General features: G+C 49.8%; 1 protein-coding gene across 5 annotated transcripts in view; it reads left to right on the top strand.

Moving 5' to 3' along the window:
• LOC6048111 (potassium voltage-gated channel subfamily H member 7) overlaps positions 1 to 18,357 on the top strand; it is a 142,460-nt gene that overhangs the window by 115,607 nt on the left and 8,496 nt on the right. For all 5 annotated transcript variants that reach the window (XM_038254652.1, XM_038254653.1, XM_038254651.1 and 2 more), the window contains 3 exons: positions 2,491 to 2,585; positions 2,928 to 3,016; positions 3,249 to 3,436. In XM_038254652.1, coding sequence (XP_038110580.1) covers positions 2,491 to 2,585; positions 2,928 to 3,016; positions 3,249 to 3,436 — 372 coding nt within the window. The remainder of the gene's footprint in view (positions 1 to 2,490; positions 2,586 to 2,927; positions 3,017 to 3,248; positions 3,437 to 18,357) is intronic.

The raw sequence follows: 18,357 nt of genomic DNA on the forward strand, positions 1-18,357 counted from the left end.
GTCCATACAAAAATGATGTATGAAAATTCAAAATTCTGATCGAAGGATTTTTGATCGATTTGTTCAGTATGGATACTACACTGAAAAAATAATACACGGTAAATTGGTGATTTTTTAACTTTATCACTAAAACTTGATTTTGAAAAACACTATTTTTAATTTTATTTTTGATATGTTTTAGAAGGCAAAATGCCAACTTTCAGAAATTTCAGGTTGTGCAAAATCACTGACCGAGTTATGAATTTTTATCAATACTGATTTTTCAAATCGAAATTTTGTCGTTTTCAACTTCATTTTCGATGTAAAATCATTTGCAATCAAAAGCACCTTTACGAGTGCATATCGGTTTTTGATGTCGCAGTCGGTTTTTCATTTTGTTCAGTTTGAAAAATATTTTGAAAAGCTGAGATTCTTTCTATATTTGCTTATTTGGACTTTGTTACGACCGACTGAGATAAAATGCAAAGGTTTAAAATTGAGCCTAAACAACCCACCATTTTTATCGTCAATATCTCAGCAACTAATGGTCCGATTTTCAATGTTAATATATGAAATTTTCCGATCTTCGAAAATATTTTGGAATTTTCAAATCAAGACTAACATTTCACAAAGGCCAAACATTCAATATTACGCCCTTTTAAAATGTTTGTCTTGATTTGAAAATTCCAAATATTTTTTTCGAAAAGATCGAAAAATTTCACAATTGTTTCATATATTAACATTGAAAATCGGACCATTAGTTGCTGAGATATTGACGATAGAAAATGGGTTGTTTGGGTGAAACTTAGAAAACATCAATTTTCCTGTTTTTAAACCTTTGCATTGCAATATCTCAGCAACTAAAGGTCGTATCAACATAGTCCGAATAAAATATAGAGAATTTTCTCAGCTTTTCAAAAATATTTTTTCAAAACTGGGCAAACATGTGCACTAATTTAAAAATGAAAACTGCGACTATTTTCAAAAAGTCACTTAAATATGGCTATAACTTGAAAACGGTGCACTTTATCAAAATTTTAGTAAAGTACTTTTTGATTGCAAATTTGATTTTACATCGAAAAATGAAGTTGAAAAATTTTTACGACCAAAATTTCGATTTTTTGAAAAAATCAGTATTGATTAAAAAATTCATAACTCGGTCAGTGATTTTTTGCACAACCTGGAAATTTCTGAAAAGTTGGCATTTTATGTCTTCTAAAACATATCAAAAAATAAAAAAAATTAAAAATAGTGTTTTTTGTAAATCAAGTTTTAGTGATAAAGTTAAATAAAAATCACCAAATTTTTTTACCGTGTATTATTTTTTCCAGTGTAGTCCGTATCCATACCTACAACTTTGCCGAAGACACCAAATCGATCAAAAATTCCTTCAAAAGATACAGATTTTTGAATTTTCATACATCATTTTTGTATGGACAGCTGCCGAATTTGTATGGAAAATTATATGGACAAACTAATGATGCAAAATGGCTTCTTTGGGCATACCGAAGGCACCAAAAGTTTCAGCCGGATTAAAAAATACAAAAATTAAAATTGAAGAAAAAAGACCGATTTCGTAGAGAATTGCTCTGCTTCAGTTCATTCCAGTCTATTTTCTGACATTGAGCGAAATGAGCGGATGAGCCGTTCAAAAGAGCCGCTCATTTAAATGAGCGAACGAAAATGAGCGGCTCACAGAAATGAGCGGTTTTGCCCACCACTACTGTGCAGAGCTGGATATTCTAACAGCATTCTAGCAAAAATGTTCAACCGTTCTAGCAGGATTCTGGCAGAACCAGATCTGCTAGAATATTCCGTGACTGGGTGGGGAATTTCAAAAAAAAATGTCCACGTGGTTTATGGATGGTCCGGCAATTATAATCATGTGTTAACTCTTAACTGGACACTTGTTCATTGAGAATGTTTACGCTTTTTAGACAAGTGCGCGGTGATTGCATCTCACCCCAGTTGGAGTGGGTTCGATCCCAGTAGGCCCCGGTGGCATTTTTCGAGACGAGATTTGTCTGATCACGTCTTCCGTTGGAAAATGTTGGTCCCGGTCTAACTAGAGATTAGTCTGTCAGCTCAGTCCAGGTGTAGGGGAGTAAAAAGCCTGCCATTTTATTAGTTTAATTTTGCTGTCCTGAATGTTTAATCACTTAAACATATATTATCGCGGGCGTTAATAATTAGAGTTCACGCACGCTGATATGACCGCAGAAGAATGGCCGCATGACAGCCGCAGAACAAATTTTTGGCTGTTGTCAAAGGTTGCCTTGAGTTTTCTGCTGACTTTTTCAAAAATATTCAAAACAAATCCGGTTGACAGCCAAATAACGCTGAATTTCAGTTCAACCTGTTGATTTTTACACAGTGGTAGTTCGGCGGCTGTAACCTCCTGTCAGTCACAGCGAAGAAGAAAAGTGATTTTATCTTGCAATAAGCAATAACATAATTCTTTTATAAATAAATGACAAATTTACAAATTTGTAAACATTTTTTTTCTTTCAGGTCTTTGGTTGCTTCAGTGCCTTTTTTTGCCAATGCTGACTCTAACTTTGTATCAGATGTAGTCACTAAATTAAGATATGAAGTATTTCAACCAGGTAAGCAAATTAAGTACATTTATTAAATATTTCTGGAGTTTTTTTTAAAAAGGAAAAAATCCAAATTTTCAGCTTTTGTTTTGTGTGTGTTTTTAATACCCCTGACTCTAGACCGTTTCAAAAAACACCCAAAAGGCAAAAACTGGAAATTTGGTTTATTGGAACTCTTAAAAAACTCCAGATTTTACGTTAGGTATGTCGAATATGTCATTTGAAGCTATATCAAGTATTTTTTTATTCTGATTAAATTTGACTGGTTTCTGTAGCTGTAGCTGAATTTCAATTGAATCGATGTTCATGACATTTCTCAACAATAATAGTAATGATTTTTTGTTACCACAGGTGATATTGTGATTAAAGAGGGAACAATAGGATCAAAAATGTATTTTATCCAAGAAGGAATCGTAGACATTGTGATGGCTAATGGAGAGGTAAGTAAAATAAATCAAATACAAAATATTAAAAAGAATGCTTTTTAATTAAATGAATATATATAAATAAAAAAAATCGGAATAAATATAAATTAAGAAAGAAACACACACACACACACACACACACACACAATATTAAAACACAATTCGTTTGTATGAATTTAAAATAGTGTTCGTCTATTTTTTGTTCAAAAAAGAACCGAATGTGATTTTCATATTCTTCTTATTGTAGGTTGCAACATCATTATCAGATGGATCATATTTCGGAGAAATTTGTCTTCTAACGAATGCCAGACGTGTGGCAAGTGTTCGTGCTGAAACTTACTGTAATCTCTTTTCGTTAAGTGTTGATCATTTCAACGCTGTTTTGGACCAATATCCACTAATGAGGAAAACTATGGAGACTGTCGCAGCCGAAAGGTAATATGCATAGTTAATGTAGACAAGGGTCCTGATTGCTCCAAAAAGACTTATTCACTCGCGACCACAAATCTAACGCGAAGAAAAACTGCCCTGACCGTTTCCTACCGTTTGTCACTTCCACACCGTTCGCTCCTAAATACTTTCTCTGTGCTCTCGCTCTCACTCCATTCGGTTAGTACAGTGAACGATTTAGAGAGGCCGATTGCGCTACGTCGCTTAGTCGCTGAGTAGAAATAGTTTGCGATCGCCTTTGTTCTGCTCATTTATCAAACTGCTGAAAATCAATGTTATCAAAAATGTTTTGTAATTTGGTGATAACACAACATCAAAGACACATTTAAAATCAATTTCCACCCAGCCAACCACAAATTTACGTTAAACTGTGGCAGTGCAGTCCAATGGAGCGGCGAGCTGGTATGTTTCTGGAATTTTGCCTTCCTCACTGAGGTAAGACTATAATCCTGCTCTAAAAATGAAAAGCTCAAAGACCCACCTTCATGTATACATATCGACTCAGAATCGAAAACTGAACAAATGTCTGTGTGTTTGTGTTTTTTTTTTACAAGGTCGGAATCTGCTACCAGACACCTGAGAATTAATTTCACAGGTAGTGTGGGGTTGGGAAAAACGAATTTCCCTACCCACTAAACCAGTCCTTGAACGCCATGCCCTTTTCCCCCCGGGACCACCTTTCGGTATAACTTCGGGGGGAGGCGTTGCATTTTTTGCACTAGTCTACTTACAGGATCCATGCCGGGTACTAGAACCATTTCCTGTTCCACATACATATGAGTCCATGCGAGGGTTTAACCGCGCCCAAGAATCGCGTTGCTTTTGATCGGCTAGTCATATGCAGCCCTCTCCTTGGACCATCGAGACGTGTACCGATTTGGTAGAGCCAACCGTCATAACGTGCTCTCCTTCACAGCCACACTCGTGGGTTCTCGACTCCTGTGACCATCGAGACGTGTACCGATTTGGTAGAGCCGACCATCATAACGTGTTCTCCTTCACAGCCACACTCGTGGGTTTTCGACTAGGCTCCTAGTCGTTCCTCCTCTGATCGTCTCTCCATTTCCGCTGGAGAGCCGAAGTGATCTGCGTTACTGCTCCGACGACCGCATTCCACTTGGCAATGTCGCTGCACCACATTATCCGGGCTGGTGTCTGCTCCGATAATTGCCAGCATTTCGCTTCGCGCTGCCTCGAAGCGAGGGCAAGCGAACACCACGTGCTCCGGTGTTTCCTCGCACTCGTTGCAATCCGGACAGAGAGGAGACACTGAATGTCCGAACCTGTGCAGGTACTTCCTGAAGCAGCCATGGCCCTACAGGAACTGTGTGAGGTGACCTCTCCGTGCCTTCTGCTCACCCACGTGGATACGGACGGGATAAGCCGATGCGTCCATCTGCCTTTCTCCGTGGTGTCCCACTCACGTTGCCACCTTGCCAGCGATTCGGCTCTCGCAGCTTCCCGGATACCTCTCGTGCCTCTTCGGGTGTAGCGCACGGTGTCCTCCTCCAGTGTGATGCCGATGGGGATCATTCCGGCTATGACGCCAACTGCTTCCGACGAGATGGTCCTGTATGCGCTTGCAACCCGCATGGCCATCAGTCTCTGCGTTCTGTCGAGCAGCGCTCGATTTCGCTTCGTCCCCAGCGCCGTCCACCATACCGGTCCGCCGTACCTAAGTATGGAAGTCGCGACACTTGCCAAGAGGCGGCGCCTACTGCTCCTAGGTCCAGCGTTGTTCGGCATCATCCTCGACAGTGCCATGATCGCCTTAGCCGCCTTCTCGCAGGCGTAATCGACGTGACTGTTGAAGTTCAGCTGGTCATCCACCATCACCCCGAGGTACTTGAGCGCTCTCTTCGAGTGCACTACGTGCTCCCCAACTTGTATCTGGGCCTGCTGCACCTTCTTGTGGTTACTAACCAGAACCATCTCCGTCTTGTGGTGAGCGATCCGCAGCTTCACCTGGAGCATCCAGTTCTCGATCATTGCAATGGCCTCCGTAGCCAGAATTTCGACCTCCTCGACATTTTCGCCGGTTACCGCCAGCACTATGTCGTCTGCAAAGCCAACGATCTCCACGCCGTTGGGTAGCCCCAGTGTCAACACTCCGTCATACATTCCGTTCCACAGTGCTGAACCCAGAATAGAACCCTGTGGAACTCCCGCGCTAACAACAACGGTTTTTTGTCCATCGGCAGTGTCATAGACCAGCACGCGGTTCTCGAAGTAGCTCTTCAAGATCATGCACAAATAGTCAGCCACCTTCATTTTGTGCAGCGCTGCTGCTTTGGCCGCTCAGCTCGCACTGTTGAATGCGTTCTTGACGTCAATCGTGACTATTGCGCAGCAACGGTTCCCTCTGCGTTTTTTCTTCCGCGCTTCGTCGGCTTTCTCGACCACTTTCCGGATGGCGTTCACCGTGGATCTCCCTTTACGGAAGCCGAACTGCCTCGCTGCTAAGCCATGCTCGCTCTCTGTACTTGGTCAGCCGGTTAAGGATGATCCGTTCCAGAAGCTTTCCGAGGGTGTCCAGCAAACATATAGGCCTATACGATGATGGGTCCCCCGGTGGTTTGCCTGGCTTTGGCAGCAACACGAGCTTTTGAACCTTCCACGGGTCGGGGAAGTGTCCTTCGTCCAGGCATTTCTGCAGGACTGTTCGAAACCTGTCCGGGAATGCTTGAACCGCCGATTTCAGGGCGAAATTCGGGATTCCATTTCCTCCCGTTGGACTGGTTGCTCCTTTCTGGTACAGGGGCTCGTCTCCCGATGCTGTACCGGATCGCTTGGTGATCGCTATGGGTATAGTCCTCACTCACCCTCCAGTTCATGTCGGCCGCCAGTCGCGGGCTACAGAACGTAACGTCGATAATGGACTCACGATCGTCTTTGCGGAAGGTACTGCTGATTCCTCGATTCGCCAGCCTAACGTCCAGTTTTGCCAGAGCTTCCATTAGGCTATGCCCCCTAGCATAGGTGCATCTGCTACCCCACTCGACCGCCCACCCGTTGAAGTCACCTCCGATAACGATCGGGCTTCGTCCGATCAGTTCGTCGGTCAGACAATCCAGCATCTGCTGAAACTGCTCTAAGCTCCATCTTGGGGGAGCATAGCAGCTACAGAAGAAGGTTCCGTTCACTTTGGCAATCACGAACCCTTCAAACGCCCTCGAGACCACTTCCTGTATGAGGTACCACCCCATTACGTATATCGCCGCCATTCTACCTGTATCCGCGGCCCAGTTTCCGTTGTCGTGTGGAACTCGGTACGGTTCTGCAATAATTGCCTCATCACACCCCGTCTCCGCGGTCGACTGCCACAGCAGTTGCTGTGCAGTGTCGCAGTGATTGAGGTTCACCTGGGACACCTCCATTACTTTTTGCCCGAGGCCAGCTTCTTGTACACCGGGCAATTAAAGCCACCCGTCGCATGGCTATTGCCATCGCCTTCTTTGCAGAGCACGCACTTGTACTTTTATATATATATATATATATGTGTGTGTGTGTGTGTGTGTGTGTGTGTGTGTGTGTGTGTGTGTGTGTTTTTTTTTTTTTTTTACAAGGTCGGAATCTGCTACCAGACACCTGAGAATTCGTTTCTCAGGTAGTGTGGGGTTGGGAAAACAAAAAAGAGTTTTCCTGACCCACTAAACCAGTCCTTGAACGCCGTGCCCTTGTCCCCCGGGACCACCTTTCGGTATAACTGGGGGAGGCGTTGCATTTTCTGCACTAGTCTACTTACAGGATCCATGCCGGGTGCTAGAACCATTTCCTGTCCTACATACATATGAGTCCATGCGAGGGTTTAACCGCGCCCAAGAATCGCGTTGCTTTTGATCGGCTAGTCATATGCAGCCCTCTCCTTGACCATCGAGACGTGTACCGATTTGGTAGAGCCAACCGTCATAACGTGCTCTCCTTCACAGCCACACTCGTGGGTTCTCGACTCCTGTGACCATCGAGACGTGTACCGATTTGGTAGAGCCGACCATCATAACGTGCTCTCCTTCACAGCCACACTCGTGGGTTTTCGACTAGGCTCCTAGTCGTTCCTCCTCTGATCGTCTCTCCATTTCCGCTGGAGAGCCGAAGTGATCTGCGTCACCGCTCCGACGACCGCATTCCACTTGGCGATGTCGCTGCACATTCTTCGCACCACATTATCCGGGCTGGTGTCCGCTCCGATAATGGCCAGCATTTCGCTTCGCGCTGCCTCGAAGCGAGGGCAGGCGAACACCACGTGCTCCGGTGTTTCCTCGCAATCGACGCAGTCCGGACAGAGAGGAGACTCTGCATGTCCAAACCTGTGCAGGTACTTCCTGAAGCAGCCATGGCCCGACAGGAACTGTGTGAGGTGGAAGGTGATCTCTCCATGCCTTCTGCTCACCCACGTGGATACGGACGGGATAAGCCGATGCGTCCATCTGCCTTTCTCCGTGGTGTCCCACTCACGTTGCCACCTTGCCAGCGATTCGGCTCTCGCAGCTTCCCGGATACCTCTCGTGCTCTCCGGGTGTAGCGCACGGTGTCCTCCTCCAGTGTGATGCCGATGGGGATCATTCCGGCTATGACGCCAACTGCTTCCGACGAAATGGTCCTGTACGCGCTTGCAACCCGCATGGCCATCAGTCTCTGCGTTCTGTCGAGCAGCGCTCGATTTCGCTTCGTCCCCAGCGCCGTCCACCATACCGGTCCGCCGTACCTAAGTATGGACGTCGCGACACTTGCCAAGAGGCGGCGCCTACTGCTCCTGGGTCCAGCGTTGTTCGGCATCATCTTCGACAGTGCCATGATCGCCTTAGCCGCCTTCTCGCAGGCGTAATCGACGTGGCTGTTGAAGTTCAGCCGGTCATCCACCATCACCCCGAGGTACTTGAGCGCTCTTCGAGTGCACGACGTGTTCTCCAACGTGTATCTGGGCCTGCTGCACCTTCTTGTGGTTACTAACCAGCACCATCTCCGTCTTGTGGTGAGCGATCCGCAGCTTCACCTCGAGCATCCAGTTCTCGATCATTGCGATTGCCTCCATAGCCAGCACTTCGACCTCCTCGACATTTTCGCCGGTTACCGTCAGCACTATGTCGTCTGCAAAGCCAACAATCTCTACGCCGTTGGGTAGTCCCAGTGTCAACACTCCGTCATACATTCCATTCCACAGTGCTGAACCCAGAATGGAACTCCCGCGGTAACAACAACGGTTTTTTGTCCATCGGCAGTGTCGTAGACCAGCACGCGGTTCTCGAAGTAGCTCTTCAAGATCCTGCACAAATAGTCAGGCACCTTCATTTTGTGCAGCGCTGCTGCTATGGCCGCCCAGCTCGCACTGTTGAACGCGTTCTTGACGTCAATCGTGACTATTGCGCAGCAACGGTTCCCCTGCGTTTTTCCTCCGCGCTTCGTCGGCTTTCGACCACTTTCCGGATGGCGTCCACCGTGGATCTCCTTTACGGAAGCCGAACTGCCTCGCTGCTAAGCCATGCTCGCTCTCCGTGTACTTGGTCAGCCGGTTAAGGATGATCCGTTCCAGAAGCTTTCCGAGGGTGTCCAGCAAACATATAGGCCTATACGATGATGGGTCCCCGGTGGTTTGCCTGGCTTCGGCAGCAACACGAGCTTTTGAACCTTCCACGGGTCGGGGAAGTGTCCTTCGTCCAGGCATTTCTGCAGGACTGTTCGAAACCTGTCCGGGAATGCTAGAACCGCCGATTTCAGGGCGAAATTCGGGATTCCATCCGGGCCGGGAGCTTTCTTCACCTTCAATCTCTTCGGTACTGCCACAAGTTCCTCGCTGGTGATCAGATGACCTTCGGCGTTGCTACCCCCTTCGTCGTTGTACGGTGTAGGAGGCCATGTCGTTGGGTCATGTCTTGGGAAGAGCCCTTCCACAATGACCTTCAGCTTGTCGGGACACGTTTCAGCCACCATCGATGGGCCTCTGATCTTCGCCATCGCTACACGATATGCGCTCCCCCAAGGGTTTGCATCAGCGCACAGTGGGCGAAATGGAACCCAAAATCGGACTTAATAGAACGCGGCTGGTTCCCTGGTATGAATAATAGTGTTTCTTTAAAATGGCCCAGATGAGTCCACGCATTTATAGCAGTTCATTTCACCAATTCCCCATTTTGGTCATTTTTCTGAATGGTGCTTCAAATGCACTTATCTCATGTGAAATGTCCCAGTAAATAACGCACTGCAAAATTAACTCAATTCCCTATAAGCTTTTTGCCGTTTTCAGTTAGGTCAGATTTTAAAATATTTTTATCGGGAAGATCAGACAATTTTACATAAGAATGACGATTTGCACTGATAGTTTGACACATTTATGTTGATAAAGATAAAATGTATGTGAAAGGCAGTTTATTCTGCGTTTGGGAATTGGCCCAAAAGTGATTCTTCAATCATTTAATTTAGTTTAATTTCTATATCAACATAAATGTGTCAAACTTTCAAGTGTAAATCGTCATTCTTATGTAAAATTGTCTGATCTTTACGATAAAAATATTTTCAGATTTTTAAAATCTGACCTAACATTTGAAAACGGCCAAAAATGCTTTTATAGCGGAATTGGGGTTAAATGAACCCTAGATGATTTTTGCGGAGCAAGTGGTTATTTTTACTGGATTCCTGGGACATTTTCACATAAGTTAAGTGCATTTTGGAAGGCCGCATAAAGCCTCCGCTCTAAATACAGGCCGATTTTCAAGAAAAAATGTTAAAAAATGGGGAATTGGGGCAAAATGGACCCTTTGCCGTTTCGTACGGTGGATGAAACCATCACCAATCGATTCCCCGGATTTTTTTCCATTAGAAACAGTATTATTCATACCAGGGAACCAGCCGCGTTCAATTAAGTCCGATTTTGGGTTCCATTTCGCCCACTGTGCAGCGTCTTGGCATAACTCCTTGAAGCAGTTTGTCTTGCTGCATTTGATCGCTTTCTTGAGCGCGGCCTTTGCAGACCGGTACTCCTCTCTGCGCTCCTCTCTAGTTGCTTCGGATCTTGCTCTCTGGACTCGTCTTCTGGCGCTGAGGCAACTTGCCCGAAGGGTACCGAGTTCTTCATTCCACCAGTAAGCTGGACGACGACAGTTCCTTGGCTCCAGTCTCCGCGGCATGGTTGTGTCGCATGCTGTCACCAGTTGTGCTGTTAGCACGTCGGCACTCAAGTCTTGGGGACCATCACACCAATGGAGCGCTTCCACGAAGAGACCCTCGTCGAAGTACTGCAGCTTTCATTTCCTTCCGTAGGACCGGCTGCTCCTATCTGGTACAGGGCTCGTCTCCCGATGCTGTACCGGATCGCTTGGTGATCGCTATGGGTATAGTCCTCACTCACCCTCCAGTTCATGTCGGCCGCCAGTCGCGGGCTACAGAACGTAACGTCGATAATGGACTCACGACCGTCTTTGCGGAAGGTACTGCTGGTTCCGCGATTCGCCAGCCTAACGTCTAGCTTTGCCAGAGCTTCCATTAGGCTATGCCCCTAGCATTGGTGCATCTGCTACCCCACTCGACCGCCCACGCGTTGAAGTCACCTCCGATAACGATCGGGCTTCGTCCGATCAGTTCATCGGTCAGACTATCCAGCATCTGCTGAAACTGCTCCAAGGTCCATCTTGGGGAGCATAGCAGCTACAGAAGAAGGTTCCGTTTACTTTGGCGATCACGAATCCTTCAAACGCCCTCGAGACCACTTCCTGTATGGGGTACCGCCCCATCACGTGTATCGCCGCCATTCTTGCTGTATCCGCGGCCCAGTTTCCGTTGTCGTGTGGAACTCGGTACGGTTCTGCAATAATTGCCACGTCACACCCGTCTCCGCGGTCGACTGCCACAGCAGTTGCTGTGCAGTGTCGCAGTGATTGAGGTTCACCTGGGACACCTCCATTACTTTTTGCCCGAGGCCAGCTTCTTGTACACCGGGCAATTAAAGCCACCCGTCGCATGGCTATTGCCGTCGCCTTCTTTACAGAGCACGCACTTCGGCTGATTTTTGCAGTCTCTTGCCATGTGGCCTTCTCTACCACACCTTCTGCAACTGTTGGTTCGATCGGGACCGTCGCAATTTCTCGCCTGGTGGCCGAAACCCATACAGCGGAAACACCTCGTCATCTGCTGGGTCACTCGAGGAACAGGCCTCAGTGGGCACACCGACCACCCTACTTTGACCTTGCCGGTTTCCAGCAGCTTAGACGCCGAAGGCGTCGATAGTCGGATCGACGCAATTTGCGTGCCGCCGTAGGCTTTCCTCAACCGGATTGCCATCGGTGTCGTACGGTCATCCAGAAGAACGATCAGCGCATCTTCTAGCTCTTCCTCCGTCGTGATCTCGTCCAGGTTCCTGCACTCGATCGTTGTCTCCGGTGATAGCGCTCTTACCTTCGACTCGTAGCCTACGGTTTCTCGACGAGGAACTTAAAAGCTGAGCTCTTGACCGCGGGATCCTTCTTCAGCTCAAAAAGCATCGCTCCGGTTTGGGTGCGCCTGGTTTTAACCACGTTCTCGCCAAGCTCCTTGAGTTCCGGATCGGTTCGTACTTTCCGGAGGAGGTCTGCGTACGAAACACCTTCCTTCACCTCGACCACCAAAGCCTCGCCTTTGTTACGCTCCCTGCGAAACTTGGGTTTTTGGGTGTCCTCGTTCTGCTTCCTTTTTCTTCCGCTTCTTCTTCTTGACCTTCTCCCATTCCTTCTCCTTCCCTGGGGTTGGTTCTGGTTCCTTCGCCGGGTCCGGACTGTCTCCATTCCCTGCTTCTGCTTCTTTGCGTCCTCCTCCTCTCCAGGCGTTTCCCTGTCCCTTTTAGAGCTTGGGCCGGGCGGCGTTTTCGGTTCTTTCTCCCGTAGCGCTTCCTCCTCCAGTTTTGCATTCAGTGTTTCTTCGGCTCTTTCAGCTCTGAGCTTCAGTGAATTCCGCGTCACCACCATCGAGTTGTTTTCGCGCTCTGCGGCATTCATGGCTGCCTTGACTCCATTCACCATCTGCTTGATTCTGGTGTGGACGTTGTTTTTGTCCTTGATGAAATCAAAGAGTTCGTTGACCCTCCTCCTGACCTCCTGTAACGCGGTCCTTCCAAGCAGGACTCCGTCCTGAGGGGTACTGCCGGCGAAGTTCAACAAGGATGACTTGGGAGTCTCCTCTCCAATTACTCCTATCTGCTGACTCGAAGCAGCCGCCTGGTTCAACACTGGGGATCTCAACACCTTCCCGCTTCCACGGAACGCGCTCGCCACTCCGCCTGCTGTGTCGCCGCCGTTTGACTCGCCTCCTGCCATTTCGACGTTTGCGTCCTCTTCTACCTCCGTGTTTTCCGATGCTTGGGGCGCATCGGGACCCTTTGTTGGTTTGTTTCACTTGTCTTCATTTTGAATCCCACGAGTCGCTAGGAAATACGGTCCGCTGCGCCAGTGCCCTGCCGTGACGCAGTAAGGGCAAATTACGTGTGGGGTTCGCCCCTGTGCCCCACAGGCTCCGTTATCGACTGGGAATTTGTTGAACCCCCAGCCATGCATCCTCGACACGGGTCGCATCACATCTTGGATTCGGGGTTTGGTGAGGTTTTGGGCTAAAACACTTATAGCGGCGTTCGATCGCTTGACAGAGGTGTTTACGGACCCATGTGGTTTTTTCGAAGAAATTAAACAGTGCCCTTGTTCAATTCCGCCACGTCCTAGACATCCTCCGCTGCTGGTCCGGGGCGATGCAATGAATGTATGCAATCGCCGACAGCTATCCGCCTACTGCAACCCGCCCGGTAGCTGGCAGCTAAGCTCCGCAGGGACCCTCACCTGTCCCCACGGTTCACGTGTGTGTGTGTGTGTGTGTGTGTGTGTTTTTTTTTTTTTTTTTACAAGGTCGGAATCTGCTACCAGACACCTGAGAATTCATTCCTCAGGTAGTGTGGGGTTGGGAAAACAAAAAGAGTTTTCCTGACCCACTAAACCAGTCCTTGAACGCCGTGCCCTTGTCCCCCCGGGACCACCTTTCGGTATAACTTCGGGGGGAGGCGTTGCATTTTCTGCACTAGTCTACTTACAGGATCCATGCCGGGTGCTAGAACCATTTCCTGTCCTACATACATATGAGTCCATGCGAGGGTTTAACCGCGCCCAAGAATCGCGTTGCTTTTGATCGGCTAGTCATATGCAGCCCTCTCCTTGACCATCGAGACGTGTACCGATTTGGTAGAGCCAACCGTCATAACGTGCTCTCCTTCACAGCCACACTCGTGGGTTCTCGACTCCTGTGACCATCGAGACGTGTACCGATTTGGTAGAGCCGACCATCATAACGTGCTCTCCTTCACAGCCACACTCGTGGGTTTTCGACTATGCTCCTAGTCGTTCCTCCTCTGATCGTCTCTCCATTTCCGCTGGAGAGCCGAAGTGATCTGCGTCACCGCTCCGACGACCGCATTCCACTTGGCGATGTCGCTGCACATTCTTCGCACCACATTATCCGGGCTGGTGTCCGCTCCGATAATGGCCAGCATTTCGCTTCGCGCTGCCTCGAAGCGAGGGCAGGCGAACACCACGTGCTCCGGTGTTTCCTCGCAATCGACGCAGTCCGGACAGAGAGGAGACTCTGCATGTCCAAACCTGTGCAGGTACTTCCTGAAGCAGCCATGGCCCGACAGGAACTGTGTGAGGTGGAAGGTGACCTCTCCATGCCTTCTGCTCACCCACGTGGATACGGACGGGATAAGCCGATGCGTCCATCTGCCTTTCTCCGTGGTGTCCCACTCACGTTGCCACCTTGCCAGCGATTCGGCTCTCGCAGCTTCCCGGATACCTCTCGTGCCTCTCCGGGTGTAGCGCACGGTGTCCTCCTCCAGTGTGATGCCGATGGGGATCATTCCGGCTATGACGCCAACTGCTTCCGACGAAATGGTCCTGTACGCGCTTGCAACCCGCATGGCCATCAGTCTCTGCGTTCTGTCGAGCAGCGCTCGATTTCGCTTCGTCCCCAGCGCCGTCCACCATACCGGTCCGCCGTACCTAAGTATGGACGTCGCGACACTTGCCAAGAGGCGGCGCCTACTGCTCCTGGGTCCAGCGTTGTTCGGCATCATCCTCGACAGTGCCATGATCGCCTTAGCCGCCTTCTCGCAGGCGTAATCGACGTGGCTGTTGAAGTTCAGCCGGTCATCCACCATCACCCCGAGGTACTTGAGCGCTCTCTTCGAGTGCACGACGTGTTCTCCAACGTGAATTTGGGCCTGCTGCACCTTCTTGTGGTTACTAACCAGCACCATCTCCGTCTTGTGGTGAGCGATCCGCAGCTTCACCTCGAGCATCCAGTTCTCGATCATTGCGATTGCCTCCATAGCCAGCACTTCGACCTCCTCGACATTTTCGCCGGTTACCGTCAGCACTATGTCGTCTGCAAAGCCCACAATCTCTACGCCGTTGGGTAGTCCCAGTGTCAACACTCCGTCATACATTCCATTCCACAGTGCTGAACCCAGAATGGATCCCTGTGGAACTCCCGCGGTAACAACAACGGTTTTTTGTCCATCGGCAGTGTCGTAGACCAGCACGCGGTTCTCGAAGTAGCTCTTCAAGATCATGCACAAATAGTCAGGCACCTTCATTTTGTGCAGCGCTGCTGCTATGGCCGCCCAGCTCGCACTGTTGAACGCGTTCTTGACGTCAATCGTGACTATTGCGCAGCAACGGTTCCCCCTGCGTTTTTTCCTCCGCGCTTCGTCGGCTTTCTCGACCACTCTCCGGATGGCGTCCACCGTGGATCTCCCTTTACGGAAGCCGAACTGCCTCGCTGCTAAGCCATGCTCGCTCTCCGTGTACTTGGTCAGCCGGTTAAGGATGATCCGTTCCAGAAGCTTTCCGAGGGTGTCCAGCAAACATATAGGCCTATACGATGATGGGTCCCCCGGTGGTTTGCCTGGCTTCGGCAGCAACACGAGCTTTTGAATCTTCCACGGGTCGGGGAAGTGTCCTTCGTCCAGGCATTCCTGCAGGACTGTTCGAAACCTGTCCGGGAATGCTAGAACCGCCGATTTCAGGGCGAAATTCGGGATTCCATCCGGACCGGGAGCTTTCTTCACCTTCAATCTCTTCGCTACTGCCACAAGTTCCTCGTTGGTGATCAGATGACCTTCGGCGTTGCTACCCCTTCGTCGTTGTACGGTGTAGGAGGCCATGTCGTTGGGTCATGTCTTGGGAAGAGCCCTTCCACAATGACCTTCAGCTTGTCGGGACACGTTTCAGCCACCATCGATGGGCCTCTGATCTTCGCCATCGCTACACGATATGCGCTCCCCAAGGGTTTGCATCAGCGTCTTGGCATAACTCCTTGAAGCAGTTTGTCTTGCTGCATTTGATCGCTTTCTTGAGCGCGGCCTTTGCAGACCGGTACTCCTCTCTGCACTCCTCTCTAGTTGCTTCGGATCTTGCTCTCTGGACTCGTCTTCTGGCGCTGAGGCAACTTGCCCGAAGGGTACCGAGTTCTTCATTCCACCAGTAGGCTGGACGACGACAGTTCCTTGGCTCCAGTCTCCGCGGCATGGTTGTGTCGCATGCTGTCACCAGTTGTGCTGTTAGCACGTCGGCACTCAAGTCTTGGGGACCATCACACCAATGGAGCGCTTCCACGAAGAGACCCTCGTCGAAGTACTGCAGCTTCCATTTCCTTCCGTAGGACCGGCTGCTCCTATCTGGTACAGGGGCTCGTCTCCCGATGCTGTACCGGATCGCTTGGTGATCGCTATGGGTATAGTCCTCACTCACCCTCCAGTTCATGTCGGCCGCCAGTCGCGGGCTACAGAACGTAACGTCGATAATGGACTCACGACCGTCTTTGCGGAAGGTACTGCTGGTTCCGCGATTCGCCAGCCTAACGTCTAGCTTTGCCAGAGCTTCCATTAGGCTATGCCCCTAGCATTGGTGCATCTGCTACCCCACTCGACCGCCCACGCGTTGAAGTCACCTCCGATAACGATCGGGCTTCGTCCGATCAGTTCATCGGTCAGACTATCCAGCATCTGCTGAAACTGCTCCAAGGTCCATCTTGGGGAGCATAGCAGCTACAGAAGAAGGTTCCGTTTACTTTGGCGATCACGAATCCTTCAAACGCCCTCGAGACCACTTCCTGTATGGGGTACCGCCCCATCACGTGTATCGCCGCCATTCTTGCTGTATCCGCGGCCCAGTTTCCGTTGTCGTGTGGAACTCGGTACGGTTCTGCAATAATTGCCACGTCACACCCCGTCTCCGCGGTCGACTGCCACAGCAGTTGCTGTGCAGTGTCGCAGTGATTGAGGTTCACCTGGGACACCTCCATTACTTTTTGCCCGAGGCCAGCTTCTTGTACACCGGGCAATTAAAGCCACCCGTCGCATGGCTATTGCCGTCGCCTTCTTTACAGAGCACGCACTTCGGCTGATTTTTGCAGTCTCTTGCCATGTGGCCTTCTCTACCACACCTTCTGCAACTGTTGGTTCGATCGGGACCGTCGCAATTTCTCGCCTGGTGGCCGAAGCCCATACAGCGGAAACACCTCGTCATCTGCTGGGTCACTCGAGGAACAGGCCTCAGTGGGCACACCGACCACCCTACTTTGACCTTGCCGGTTTCCAGCAGCTTAGACGCCGAAGGCGTCGATAGTCGGATCGACGCAATTTGCGTGCCGCCGTAGGCTTTCCTCAACCGGATTGCCATCGGTGTCGTACGGTCATCCAGAAGAACGATCAGCGCATCTTCTAGCTCTTCCTCCGTCGTGATCTCGTCCAAGTTCCTGCACTCGATCGTTGTCTCCGGTGATAGCGCTCTTACCTTCGACTCGTAGCCTACGGCTTTCTCGACGAGGGACTTAAAAGCTGAGCTCTTGACCGCGGGATCCTTCTTCAGCTCAAAAGCATCGCTCCGGTTTGGGTGCGCCTGGTTTTAACCACGTTCTCGCCAAGCTCCTTGAGTTCCGGATCGGTTCGTACTTTCCGGAGGAGGTCTGCGTACGAAACACCTTCCTTCACCTCGACCACCAAAGCCTCGCCTTTGTTACGCTCCCTGCGAAACTTGGGTTTTTGGGTGTCCTCGTTCTGCTTCCCTTTTTTTTCTTCCGCTTCTTCTTCTTGACCTTCTCCCATTCCTTCTCCTTCCCTGGGGTTGGTTCTGGTTCCTTCGCCGGGTCCGGACTGTCTCCATTCCCCTGCTTCTGCTTCTTTGCGTCCTCCTCCTCTCCAGGCGTTTCCCTGTCCCTTTTAGAGCTTGGGCCGGGCGGCGTTTTCGGTTCTTTCTCCCGTAGCGCTTCCTCCTCCAGTTTTGCATTCAGTGTTTCTTCGGCTCTTTCAGCTCTGAGCTTCAGTGAATTCCGCGTCACCACCAGCGAGTTGTTTTCGCGCTCTGCGGCATTCATGGCTGCCTTGACTCCATTCACCATCTGCTTGATTCTGGTGTGGACGTTGTTTTTGTCCTTGATGAAATCAAAGAGTTCGTTGACCCTCCTCCTGACCTCCTGTAACGCGGTCCTTCCAAGCAGGACTCCGTCCTGAGGGGTACTGCCGGCGAAGTTCAACAAGGATGACTTGGGAGTCTCCTCTCCAATTACTCCTATCTGCTGACTCGAAGCAGCCGCCTGGTTCAACACTGGGGATCTCAACACCTTCCCGCTTCCACGGAACGCGCTCGCCACTCCGCCTGCTGTGTCGCCGCCGTTTGACTCGCCTCCTGCCATTTCGACGTTTGCGTCCTCTTCTACCTCCGTGTTTTCCGATGCTTGGGGCGCATCGGGACCCTTTGTTGGTTTGTTTCACTTGTCTTCATTTTGAATCCCACGAGTCGCTAGGAAATACGGTCCGCTGCGCCAGTGCCCTGCCGTGACGCAGTAAGGGCAAATTACGTGTGGGGTTCGCCCCTGTGCCCCACAGGCTCCGTTATCGACTGGGA

The sequence above is a fragment of the Culex quinquefasciatus genome, chromosome 2 (assembly GCF_015732765.1).
Source record: "Culex quinquefasciatus strain JHB chromosome 2, VPISU_Cqui_1.0_pri_paternal, whole genome shotgun sequence".
NCBI lineage: Eukaryota > Metazoa > Arthropoda > Insecta > Diptera > Culicidae > Culex > Culex quinquefasciatus.